This window comes from Ylistrum balloti, unplaced genomic scaffold (genome assembly GCF_031769215.1).
Source record: "Ylistrum balloti isolate Yb309-2 unplaced genomic scaffold, AGI_CSIRO_Ybal_v1 Utg372154, whole genome shotgun sequence".
Classification (NCBI taxonomy): Eukaryota; Metazoa; Mollusca; class Bivalvia; order Pectinida; family Pectinidae; genus Ylistrum; species Ylistrum balloti.
The window spans coordinates 13,682-28,142 of record NW_026783024.1 but is presented as its reverse complement, the minus strand read 5'-3'; the positions used below and the strand labels follow the sequence as shown (position 1 = coordinate 28,142).

At 35.3% G+C, this 14,461-nt stretch overlaps 1 protein-coding gene and 1 pseudogene across 1 annotated transcript; one reads left to right on the top strand and one right to left on the bottom strand.

Moving 5' to 3' along the window:
- Positions 1 to 1,668: 1,668 nt before the first annotated feature.
- On the top strand, positions 1,669 to 2,630 carry LOC132564305 (glycoprotein 3-alpha-L-fucosyltransferase A-like; annotated as a pseudogene).
- A 1,838-nt stretch (positions 2,631 to 4,468) lies between these two features.
- LOC132564304 (cerebellar degeneration-related antigen 1-like) lies at positions 4,469 to 4,924 on the bottom strand. The gene has a single exon (XM_060228975.1). The coding sequence runs from the start codon at positions 4,922 to 4,924 to the stop codon at positions 4,469 to 4,471; it is 456 nt and encodes a 151-aa protein (XP_060084958.1).
- Between the last annotated feature and the right edge of the window lie 9,537 nt (positions 4,925 to 14,461).

The following is a 14,461-nucleotide window of genomic DNA, read 5'->3' as shown; positions in this document are numbered from 1 at the left end:
ACTGCATATGTGCAAAGAAGTCTTCAATAGGTTTCGATTGAATTTCTTTAGAAATTAACATCAGTTGAAAGTTTTGATGTATATTATATGTTTACCATGGTCCCTTGTGCCTTTATAATTTTGAGACTGATAATGGAAACAACCGGTCTATAGGCAGCCATCTTGGATTTTGACAGTTTGCCTCGGACTTGGAAATTAATCTAAAGCATTGGCACCAATGTTTATTTATAATGTCAGTGACCTTGACATCAAGACCTGAAAAAGCAATCTCTAAAAAAGCACTGGATGAAATTGTGACAAAATAAGCTGTAAAAACAACTGGTGGGATAACTGACGGACAGACTAAGAAAGTATAAGTAACTGAATTTATTATATGAACATCTTGGAAATTTGGCACTCAATATGATACAAGTATATTGCCTCAGTTGTCTCTGTTTGTTCACGTATATCCAGTATAGCCCAGATATAGCACGAGTGAAGTACCTTTATTCTATGGTCTATTTAAACCTTAACGAGCTACGGGCAAATGAGTCGCAGCAGAGACATTTTCAAATTTCCAATCTTTTAAACCCGATATATAGAGATTATTTCTTCTTAACCTCACCAAGAACTTCGGCAGACATGCCGCATATCAGAATGACAATAACAGCACGTGTCTGCACTCCACAAGGTCACGATATTGTTCAATAGAAACACCAAACCAACAAAATGATGTCAATAATGTACCCGCACTCTACAAGGTCATAAGTCTGTTTAATGTCAGCAAAGATGAGCACACATTTGAACTAAGATGAAGTAATATGAACAAGAAGTGGTAATCAAAGAAAAAGCTTAGTTCAATAAGCATATCCTACCTTGTCGGCCTCGTTCTGACAGACACTAATGACATCTTCTCTTAGCAGTATTAAGACTAATTATGAACTTGATATGAGGACACCTAACTATAGCAGCATAATGTGAATGTACTGTTCTGGTTTGGATTCATTGATTCTGAAAATGTTTGCCTCTTTCTAAGGGATATAAATGACTCCTATTGCCTCGGTCAGTCAAATGACCACCGTCATCCTCATAGCATGAAAAGGCTATTTTTTATAGCGTCATACTGAAATCCGAGTACAATCCTTAAATAATTTGATCAATGTAATATGATTCATCATTTTAATTTATTAGTATTATTTTTGTCACGGAAATGAGATTCCCTTTTCACTGGACGACAAATTGACTCTGGTTAGGCCGTTCTGTTCAAAGTATATATTTTGTATTGAACGGGGCACAGGTAGATAATAAACGGAAGACTTTAACGACTCGACGAACACAAACACCAGAAAAGCATCCACCAACCTTCGTAATATGTCCCGGGCAAAATGTCTTTTTATAAATTTATAGGTTGACTGTATTGGGGAGGAAAAGGTACCGCTTGATAGTTGGTGGTTTCCTTAAATGATTGAAACAATGTAGAAATAATGAAATTTGGAAATTGCCACATGTAACACCCCCTTTAATAGAAATTTATAATTTGACATTCATTATCATGTCATTTCTGATAAGAGACGGATCGATGGGGAGCAGGGGATAAAAAGAGGTTGCCGCCGAGGTAAAAAAAAGTCCACTGCCGTGGGGCGTTTAGGAAATAGTATCTATGTCCGGGGCCTGGGTAAACTTTATGATATGGAGCCAAGTGGTACACAGACCATTTTTGGATGGTGTATACAAACATCTTAAAGATGAGCTGTGCACAGATGATGGTTATAATGCGAAAAAAAAATTACTATGCGTTCATTGGAGGGGATATAAATTGCCATCGTATTTAATAGATTTTATTGGAATTACTCAGTATCTCTCTACATATGCAAAATAATATCTGGATCAAAGCTAGACTCGGCAAATTTCGTCGTTTTTCATGGACCCAGAAAAGGGAAAACCAAACCACCAAATAAGTTACGTGGTCAAGTTTGGATAATGCATGGCATGGAATCTCCACATCACTATAATAATGACATGACTGAGTGGAGCAATTGTACGTTCACATATAGAAGGGATTCTGATGTTCTATCACTTTATTCTGGATTTCAGTTTCATCGAAATAACACTACAACAAATATACGTAAACAGTGGAAAGCCAAAGACAGAAATACTGCCTGGATGGTGTCTAACTGTCACACCCCAAGTAAACGAATGCAATACATGAAGAGTCTTAAAAGCTCCACTGATATTCATGTTTACGGTGGCTGTGGTCAATACAGATGCGCCAGATCAAACGAAAACAATTGTATGGAACTTCTTCAAAAGCATTATAGATATTACTTGGTCTTAGAAAACTCTCTGTGTGTTGACTACATTACAGAAAAGGCATTAAAAACCTATACATTCTCTCCCACTACGATCTCAAGAGGTGGGTCTAATTACTCCCTGTTTCTCCCACCCGGTTCTTACCTAGATGCCAAGGACTTTGTAAACGGCCATGCGTTAGGGGAAGCGATGAAGAGATCTTTCGATAATGCATCTGATTTTTTTCATGGACTAAATATTATACTATTAATCCAAATGTAATGTCAACATGGTGTCCTTTATGCAAACATATTCACCATTCTGAAAACTATAAACGAATATATTCAAACGTTAACGCTTGATTGAAAGACCATCCAGGATCAGCAATGTAATACTGTCAACGATTTACGAAGTAAAATGGATGTAATTTGAATGTAAAAAAAATTTTAAAAAATCATATTAAATCAGAATTGAAAATAAATCAAAACATATGATGAAATGATCGTCTATATATACTATAGATATTTACCATAAGGCCTGGTAATCTTTACATCCAGTACCATTGCTTTGAGATTTTCAGCCCACCACATGTAATTCAAATTGCTCAATCGCCACGGCCCGTCTGTCCATAAACAATTTTTTCCTCTATGTTTCGACGGACCTTCTCAATTTGCCATGTAATCACACCCGTTTATGATAACGCATGGCTTCGCATTCTCGCCCTTCACACTTTTGTGAGTTCCAGCGAGGGAGAAAATTCTGTCCGCGATTACAGCAACAATCTTCCTTAGAAATGAGAAAAATGATGTGTCATTTACAATATGTACATACATGTAATACCCATTGCAATATTTCTTGATGTGATTTGTGAATATTGTAACACAAAAAAAGGATAAAACTATTATTTTCCGTTTTATTTCGTTACTTGAAACATACCTCTTTCTATGCTTACGTTCAGTTTCGATCGTGGCGCATGTATTATTGTATGTGCATTGTTGCTGAATATCAATTCAGTTGATGCAAGTATCATGGAAATGTCTTTTTTCAAATCTACATTTAAGTGTCGGTATCAATTTCAAATGATGCATATCATACTGTTCAGATCAGCTCAATAGCAGAAACTGTGGGAAATGTTATTGACCTTGATTATGCGTCCATTGTGAGATTGATTCACCATTGGACACATCCATGATTATTGTCCATCAACTTTCACGGTTGCCGTAAATACCATAGAAAATGTCAGAGGCCGGAAGTTGAGTAAGTGTGCTATAATACAAAAATACGAAATTGTCTTAGACCTATAGATTGCTGGATTAAATGACCATTTTACAAGGTCAAGGGGGTCAAATATGTTTAAATATTTTAACTACTTCCTCTAGCAAAAAAATTGTCAAGGACGCTTATATTGGATCTGTTGCATGACTGGGTGTGAGGATGACATGTTTGTCCAAATCATTGACTTATCAATAACCAAATGGCTCAGGGTGCTGATATTGGGCTTTGTGGCATGCTAGGAAGAAGGGAGTACTACTATGTTAGTATGGTCAATCTTTTTCTTGAGATCACAGGGGTCAAATGTTTTGAAATCTTTAAACGACTCCTTAATAACCAAAAGGACTGGCGCACTGATAATTGGATTTTAGCATGCTGGGATAAAGGGCTACCGAGTTTGTCCAAATGAATGACCTGCATAATTTTTCAAGATCACATGAATCAAATATGTTTAAATCTTTAAACGACTTTTTCAATATTCAAACGGTTCAAGAGTGCTTGAGAGCAAGAGTGCATGACAGTCAATTCGCACTACACACAACCATTGCGAACAACGTGACTGCTAACTGTCTACGGTTGGAATGTTACATTCTGCAGCTCTGAATTTTCAGTCACCTTTTAGTATTATCCTTTACTTTCGTATTTTACTGCACTTCCAGATGCTGTTGTTGACACTGTCAATGCATTAACTACAACGCTATACTATTTCCAAATTAATATTTGCCTTGTTTTATGCAACTGGTATGGTATCTGATATTTTTCCACGCATAAAACATGCCACTATTTCTTTGAATCTTCGCTGGCCATTAATTAGTCGTAGTTATATTTTTCGCGAGTTTGATTTTCAAGACTCTGTGACATAACTTAACCATAGTTTTACTGTTTGACAACACTGAAAATACACAGTATTTGGTTTCCATGAAAGGTGCTATTTTAGCAGGTCGGTATCCATTATGTTCTTTAGCAGGTCGGTATCCATTATGTCCTTTAGCAGGTCGGTATCCATTATGTTCTTTAGCAGATCGGTATCCATTATGTCCTTTAGCAGGTCGGTATCCATTATGTCCTTTAGCAGGTCGGTATCCATTATGTACTTTAGCAGGTCGGTATCCATTATGTCCTTTAGCAGGTCGGTATCCATTATGTTCTTTAGCAGGTCGGTATCCATTATGTTCTTTAGCAGGTCGGTATCCATTATGTACTTTAGCAGGTCGGTATCCATTATGTACTTTAGCAGGTCGGTATCCATTATGTTCTTTAGCAGGTCGGTATCCATTATGTTCTTTAGCAGGTCGGTATCCATTATGTCCTTTAGCAGGTCGGTATCCATTATGTTCTTTTGCAGGTCGGTATCCATTATGTCCTTTAACAGGTCGTTATCCATTGTGTTCATACTGCTTGGAATGACCGTGGACATGGATTGCCATTCTTATTCTTTGGTAATTAAAAACAACTCACAATGGAAACAAACGTGTTATATTACTGTTTCAAGTGAGCTGGAAGATACCTTGCGCATGGCTAAATTTATCAGAAATTCTACATGGATAGCCTGAATGTGTGTATTTTATGTTTCTGTGTCATATATATGATGATATGGAGGCAACTCTATCTCTATACAATAGTATGTTTATTATATTCCGATTGTTTTATACACTCTATGATGTGTACATTCTATGTTATAAGGAAAGGGCGTTAATGATACTTGTGTCCAACCCTTTCGTCTTTTGGTACTGAAATATTTGGGGAATAAGGAATGTTCACTGGGAAAAACCGAGATATAAGACAATTTCTTAACTACTTTATTTAGAATGCATAACAATCTTATACAATCCATGTATTGAATTAATAATAACCCATAAACATCCTTATTAGTTCCATATTACTGACCAGAAGTGTGGACATTGGGTTTATAGAGAGAGCCTATAGTCAGTAGTTCAGTTAATAAATCAGAGGACCATGGCCCTTAATTGTTATCTGAAAATCTATGAATTGATGGACAAACCACATAATTCACTGATGGTGGTCTGACAAATGTGGTGAACTTGAACTTTGAACATTACTTGAAAATATCAGGAACTCATAAATGGTTGGTTCTGTGCATCAAAAACAGTTACACCATCATGTTACAAAATAACTACTGTGGTCAACATGTTGAAGTTTTGATAAGAATGAATAGAAACAATAAACCATATCTTTTTTAAAAATATCAAACTCCAGTTATTTTTCTCGTTGGTTTGACTGAAACATGAGAAGTTCGGACTATTTGTTCTAGATGAATTATGTTGGATTTTGGATCAAAGCATAAAAATAAGATTTTGTCAGGACAATCTTGGGATCACTCGCACATGTTTGATGTCATTGACACTCCCCGATGTTTCGGGCCAAATGTTGGTTGAAATCTACCCATTTTGGAGCCCATCCCATTGGGCCCTTAGGGTTGAATCAACTTTCTAAATTTAATAATTATTTGCTAACTCCTACTGATATTGCAGACAAAATTCGAATGGAATCCACTCAAGCATTTTTAAGTGAAGTATTGTCTAACTTCCCTTTGTGGGCAAAAACCCCAGATGTCAAATCAAATTTCAGAATTTAAGAAATTATCCCCCACCCCAAATAATGTTTCAGACCTTATGCAGTTGAAATCTGCCTAGGTATTAAGCAGGAGTTGTACTTTAAAGGAAAAGTTTACGCATGGCAATTGGCAATTTACAATAGCAATAGGTCATCTGTACCCTTTGGGTAAATGTGAATTTTTAAGTATTGTCTGAATATAATTGTAGTCACTATAATGATAAGATGCTCTTCTGATTAATTTTCCACGAAACCTAGGTAATTTGCAATCACCAATAATAATCACATTCTGGAAACATTTACTTCACAAATTCCTTACAAAATTCTGTTTCAAATTAAATAGAATGCTATAAATTTCCAGGTATAGTGCACACTTTTTTAGGTTAAAGAGAGGGTGCATACTATACACAGGAATGTGCCATTCTTGGTGTTATTCTCAAGTCCTCTGGTCCGCCATATAGGACTACCCCCTTCACCTAGTTAGAGGCATCGGTCATATATGATAGACTAAAGATAAAAACAACAAAGAATAAAACAAATTTTGAATGTTTTAATTATTTATATAAAGCTACGTAACAAAAAGTTTGTGATAATACGACAGATTTTAACAGAACAGGTTCCATAGTACTTACGACTAACACGAATGGAACAGTAGACCGATAAATCCATAGAGCACTAAGTAACTATAAGCAGTTCATAGTTCTGAAATCACTTTACACCAATCCCAAACACAGCCAATGATCACTAAACAACAATCCTTCAATTCATCATCATCGTCAATGTTAAAGAAGGATGCAGCATTAAAGTCTGCCTCTATAGTATTCTCATTGTCATGTTAAAAGAGGTCGTCATCCATCATCCTCCAAGTCAACATCAGTGGTGGGTCCACTAACATGGGTCATCTGTTCACAGAATTCCCATCTCATTGATGCTTTGAAAGTGGTGATCTTATGACCTCTCTGAATCTGCATCTGTAAAACAATTTCATCTCGCATTCATTTATTAGATATTTGACTAAAAAGTATTTTTATCTTAAGAACATAAATCAAATAAACTTCTATCATATATGACGGTAAAATGGACATTTCTTCTTTCATTTTTTATGTTGGGAAGCCTTAAGAAAATTTCTAATAAGCTACGGTATTCCTTTATGCATGTACAGACATATGCAAACGAGTCAAGTATTGACCACCCTGCAAAAGATACCAGTATTCCTGCCAATGTTCTAGAGGTAGGCTATCAATGGTTTCCTGTACTTTATCTATTAAATACAAATGAATACAATAAACAATAATAAGAAAACTATGTACATGTGTATATCATATGTTTATATTAAGATAAAAAGAGGTATTACCCTGCATCATTTGAACTCATGATTGAGAGTGTGGAATGAATGACAAATCCCAAATTTTCACAATAATTTATAGCCCCTTTTTACCCTTCCACTCAAATGTTGACATTTTCACTCAAATAAAATAACAACTCACGGGCAAAAAGTAAACATGAGATGTTTTATTTCAATGGTTGTTTGATCGCATAGTTCTTGGTAAAATGAGATATTTACCTGTGCACCTGTATAAACAAAAGGATTAGGTGGATCGATACCCTAACATTACATTGTGCATATAGGTAACCGTTACGGCTGACCGATCACACTCGTTACTTTGTGTATTGTGGTTGTGTATTTACTTTTAGACTTCGATGGAGAATATTTGTCTCAACGATACAAATGCTATAAATGTGAGCAAAATATGTGTACATGTATTTTTTTAAGTATTGTTTGCACGAAGTACCCAGTGTAACGTGTTTCTTTTGTGCAATCTTGTAAGCATAATCCACGTGTTTGTGACAATGATCATTACAGTAAGTGTCATTAACCTACGATTTATTTGTATTTTAATAAAAAAATAATTGTTATTATAAATATAGATGTTGTCTTGTTCTTTTCATTAACACCTTGCTATCAGACACGATCGGCGAAAATAGGGTCAGTTTAAATATACGATGTCTCGATTACAGACGATAGACAAAAACACTGTTGAGTCGAACCATCGGATAAGTCGAATATTTTACTTGGTCCCATCGACTTCGACTTATCCGAGGTTTACTGTATTTAAATATAGTAAATTAGTTTTTAAACATGTAGGATTTTGTTTTGATAATCTGTGGAATCCTTATGTATGCTGCATTTGTTCAAATGCACAATATGTGCATTCTATCAGATCATCAGCACACGAATTATGACAGGCTAGTGTGAATCGGATGTGGGATAAATATAATTGTACATTAAGCTCTATTTGATTCATGTATGCTGAAGATGACCCGGTGGCCATAAAATTCACAACTTTGGTAAGCACTTTAAGATGCTTCCAGTTATGAAGAATGCTTGATTCTTCAATACCTGGTTGTTGAGAAGAAGACTTTTTAAATATGAGTCAGTTTGACCCCACCCTTAAAGACCCTGTGGGGTGGGGACTGTATAATTCACATTTTTGGTTCATCCTAGGCCAAGGTGATTGCAATAAGACACCAGGAGACTTTGTCTCAGACGGCCCAATAATTAATTGTCAAATTCAAGGTGATCACTTTTCAGCCATTTTGTTTTTTTGATCAGTACAAAATTCAAACAGCCTAACTACGGACCAAAGGAAAAGATATAAGTAAGAGAAATATTCCTGCATTACTTAAAGAAATGATAGCAAGGATTGTATATGGATGAACAGATCTGAGATGAAGGGCAATTTGAGCAGCTCACCATCTAATGATGGGCTAGAAATGTCTAAATGTTCACACCCCTGAAGCCTGAGGAACATCATTTAGACAACATCATAAAATATGACAACACAGTATCTGCAAGGACTTTATCATATTTCCTACAAGCAACATACTTTAATACTTCAACTGTGTGCTACGCAAATCATACTGAAGACTGGAACTTGTTTTAGCTGGATCCTAACAGCTGTCCATCGGTGTAACTGGTGTACTGACGACCATGATGATGGGATCAAAATAGAGTAATTTGATTTTTGAATTAGGAAATCGTGCAATAATAATAGCCCTCTGACAGCCATTTTGTATAACTGATGAGATAAAATAAATGATTTATGATGTATTCTATAAATCTTCAATGAAATGAAAGCTAATTAAGGTTTTGTTTATCATACCATTAACTTGCTTATTTTGCAAGTATAAATGAAAACTTTCACAATAAAATATTTTTGCTCTTTTGCCAATATTCTGTTTTAATTGACAGAAAAACACAAAAAAAATCAGAATAACATACCGGTATGTACATAGAGAGAATTCAAGCTCCATGTAGATCTGAATTATGGGAAAAAACTTTAAAATGCCACTGTTAATGGCATAATTATTAAAGTCTAAATAATAAGAAATTGTAGGTGAAAATCAGAATCTGAAATGTGTATTTAGATGGTTAAGTAGATTGTTTCCTTATTACAGATTATATACTTGGTTAGAAATCAAGCTCAATGTGGAGTTAAACAATTAACTCTAAACATGACACAAGTTATCAATTGAAGTCCAGTTAACAGTAGTAAACTGCAGGTGAAAATAAGAATTTAAAATGTGTGTTGGAATGGCCATATAGAGATATAAAAACATTCCAAATTTGGTTTATGATGACAACTTATGAAGTTCCAAGCTAACCAGAAATTTAACATGCTGCAATAAATCACTAAATTCAAGTTCACTTTAAACTGCTTTTAACTAAAAGGTACAGAGATTATTTTATGTATCCGAATATGCACTAAAAAGATTTCATATAAAATAAATTTAGAAACATATTGATCATGTCAACAACTATAATTCAATAGTTGTTTTAAATGTGCGCAAGGCAGCCAAGAACTACAACTACACCACCACTTCTCCACCGGAATTTGGATACTGTGGTGCCACAGATCAACTCATCATCATGATTCAATCGCCTTATATGCGAGGATCCTACAACTGCAACCCTAACCATATTTTCAGAACAAAATCTGCTTTTGTATTGGGTTTACAAACGAGAAATACAATTTTAACTTACCAACATGCTTGTAGACCGGCGCGAAAGGAAGTTTCAAGTCTTTCGGAATACTTTAACTTCGTTCGGGGAGAAGGATGTCTCGGAATTATACAGGCACTTTTAAGGTATGTTTATGCCAGCTTGCTGTTGTGTTCTGATGGGCAGGCTTGAAATTTATTTTATTTGTATGATTAAAATGGTAACCGCGTGTGAAATATTACTAAAAGCTGACTAAAACATTCAGAGCTGCAGAATGTCACATTCCTACGTTTGTGTATAGGTAACATCCATGTCTAAATAACATGAGATGGACCGTGACGTAAACCGGTATCGATTTTTTGTAGAATTCTGACAATTTCTCTAATATGGAGAGACGATACCCTTTCACAATGGCGATATTCATCAGCTTAGATCCAGACATAATTTCAGATCGAATATCTTATGTTATAAATAAAGCCTAGATCCTAGAAATTATTTGCTGTTGTATTATGCGTGAAAGCTCTTAAGAAACATGGTTATTCATTTCGCAATTGTTACTTTTAGGCAGATTCCACAATATGATGTCATAGTTCGACGCGGATTGGTTGATGCGGTTCCAGCGGCAAGTATAAAAGCCGCCAGGATCTCAAAATTCTTATCTCACCACACCCAGAGCTGATTAGATTAGACACTAATTATGTCTTCATTACCAGCTAAACGCCGGGTAGGCATTAAATAATGACGAAAAATCATTATTATGTCGATGTTTGGTGTATCAAAATTTATACTGACAGTATTCTTTACCTTCACACCTAAAATGTGCGAAATGCATTATGGGATACACCCAAAAGCAGACGATGTAGCGTAAGTAGGAACAAGTATGTCTTCCCATTTCTAATTCCTATGTTATCTTATAATTATATACAGGATGATCATAATTCACGATCCAAAGGAAGCAACTTTTTTGGATAGGCAACAAATTCACTTTTTTCTGAATAGAACGTTTCTCCCAAAATATCTCCAATAAGAGCAAAACGTCTACTATTAAGTGTAAGTAGGCATATCGAACCTTATACTCTTCTTTTTCATATTAATAAATGTACAAAATATTTCTGTTCAATGTCTTTGTCTGATCTTCCAACACACTGGACAGGAGAGAACTTAAATTTATGTTACTAATCATGTTTCCTTCCATAAGTTATTCATATATGTTCGTCAGACACATGGTGAAAGGGTGAAAACCTTCCATGACGTCACTGGAAAGCTAGTATTGCAAACGTGCATCTTTTAAAGAATACGCTAAAGAGTCGCCGTGGACGTGGGAACAGTATGAACTCCCATGTCAGAGTCAACTTTTTACCTACTGTATATTTCCATTTCTGGAGAGCAACATCCTTTCATCCATCTAGAGTGAAAGGTTGGTGAAAATGAGTTTTAATGTCGTCATGATGATCTCATTGTGAAATCTTATATTTTCCTCACGCGATATGGAGTTTGACGTATTCAATGATATTGGTATATCTATAGGTGCCGTTGCTATTTACTGTTGGAAACGTTGCGTTAACGTTCAAGATAGGTGTCCAATATGAAGCAGAAAACGCTTACTCCTCCGGAACAACATTACACTATTCAAAAATCTACATGTATTTTTTTCTTTTGTTCATAATTTCCATAGTTTTATCAAATTTGGGTTTGAATATGATTCCGTTTTTTTTCTTTGTGTGTGTTTTTTTTTTTTTTTAATTTCAACTAATATAACAAAATGATTACCATATGACTTGCTGTCAATGATAACATTTGTTGAATGTTGTTGAATGTTCATTGAGAGCTAGTACGGTTTAAATGCATACAAACAAGTGGAGACTTGCGGTTGCAAGATACAGCTGGCTTACTGATGTGACGTTTCACTGATGATACGGATCGATTGAGTCGTACAATACTCCGGCTTTGCTACATAGAGTTCACCCACGATTCCAATCCAGGATGGCTGACAATTGAATTTACCATTGATATTTACCAACATGCGGTAAGTACACTACATCATATGCTTAACAGCGGGAGTTTATACACTGATACGTCAATCTTTTCAAAGTGGGGCAGCTCATACTTAATAATTTGGATATCTCTTTAAATCTGTCACCATACTGATAATATGCACTGTTATGTGTTTTACATATTGATTCTAGTTAAGAGATGAATCACCTTAAAGGGGACAGAAGGATGTAACATAAAATTCACTATCACAGGGAAGCTTACACACCACATATCACAGTTTCCCACAAGCTTTCATTTGTTATTTCGTAAGGCGACAAAGGTGACACTAGAGGGTTACAAGCATACATATGTCAAACCGAACCCTCTTGACATTCATTAATGTTTAACAAAGTTATCGATTGGCTAATTATCAAGTTAACGACGAAGAAACAGGTGCATGATGTCGATAGTTGACATCTGGTCGAAATCCATTCATATTAAACAAGGGTAGACAAGACAGACACACCAAAATTCATATCCGAGTGTCCTTCGAGAAGTGGTTAACAAGTCACAAACGGTATCGGATACTATTCTCAATTGCTAACTTTTGTGCAGTTCAGTCCATGGCTTTTGGTGGTATGTAGATAGCTGTATATTAGTCATTTGATACAATCTGATTTCGTTTGTTCAAGAATAACCTGGACTGCAAGAGTGGTAAAGTCTATATAGTAGTCGCCAGTTGGTATGATATTTGAATCCTGCGATTCAAGAATCTGAATAGTTGTTGTGTCTAAAGAGCTCTAAGACAGTTAATGCGTCATTGCTGTTGTTGACGTTTCTAGTGAAATGACAGATATCAAATAAAGGAGCGATTTTTATGCAGGCAAAAGGTGACCTGCAACATAAAACTATTACTCTAAAAGCAAACCACCTACAACATGCAACCGCACACATGAAATTATAGAAAATCGTAATAATCTTAATATGTCGTGTGCTCTCAGGAATACAGACAACATATGTGCCGCACCGACATATGGTTCAATAACTGCGCATGCATATCCATTCCGATAACCCGGATACATTAGTCAAACGGAAAACGATCCTCAACACAAACGCAAACGGAAAACGATTCCGAACGCATAAAACGCCACGGTTCAGTGTCTGTAATAATAAGTCAAAAACCAGAATGCAAAAAAAAATTTGTTCATAATATCTAAAATATTTTTGAAGCCGCGAAAATAATAGCAGGACTGCGCAGAGTTACCAAACCATTTTTAATTTGAAGAATAAGGATTGGCTTCCTTGAATTTTGATAAACAATATAAATTAGTAATGATGTATGAATTTTATAAATGAGCAGACCTGAAGCTATCTGAAAGAAGTTATTGAGCCAAAACTGAATGATCGAGCGCTCTCTACATATCATCTTTCTATTGTTAGATTATTTTATCTGCCAGCTTGTCGAACAGTCGATGTTCTAATGAATTCGACAGTATTGCTCCATGTTAACAAAATGTTTGTTCCCTTTCTAAAGTCAAATCAATTTCTGCAAATATAATCTGAAACACCCGAATTACAGACATAGCTATAATTACCGGAATAAGAAATTCGTATATGATATAGTGAAATTGACGTTTGGACTGTATATGATGAGATGAGGAATAATCTAATGATAACAGACATATATGAATTTCCATGTATTTAAGTAAATATTAAAACTGTGCAACCCAATTGTTATTATTACAGCTGTGGTAACGCACAATACACGAAAACACTGCGTACATTGCGCATACATCATACGCACTTTACAGTATCTACCGAACAACTGTGCGGAAGGATCGGTTTGGTAAAAACGGTTGAATATTATTACGGGTTGAACATTAAACGGAAAACTGGTGTAGTTCAATTCTTGGCTTATTTTGGAAATATGCTTAGTTGTACTCTTGTATAATTACAATGTAAATAAACCCTATTCCACACATTTCTAAATCCATATGAAGCAAGATAGATTCGCACATCCTGCGCACAGAAGACAATGTTTTCATTGATAGCCAGTTCTAATTCTACTTTCACTATGGCATTTTGTACTTTTTTTCAATTCACTGTAAAAAACAACAAAAATGAAAAAGTATTCAAATTTACCCCTTTCCAAGACAGAGTTGGAACCTAAGCCAATGTTCCGAATCAATATACGCATTCTGTTATGTACTTATCATAAATTAATCGGTCTAACCAAGCTTGAATTATTTCATATTGAAAATAAATCATAATTATCTCTTACTAAGACAAAAATGTAACAAGAGATCCCAGAGGGATCTTGGCGCCCACCATTTGAGGATCTGTTTTCAGTTCTTGAAGATTTTTTGGGTT

Excerpts from the sequence above, each read along its gene's own strand:
- LOC132564304 (XM_060228975.1), bottom strand. The coding sequence starts at position 4,924 with ATGGATAACGACCTGTTAAAGGACATAATGGATACCGACCTGCAAAAG.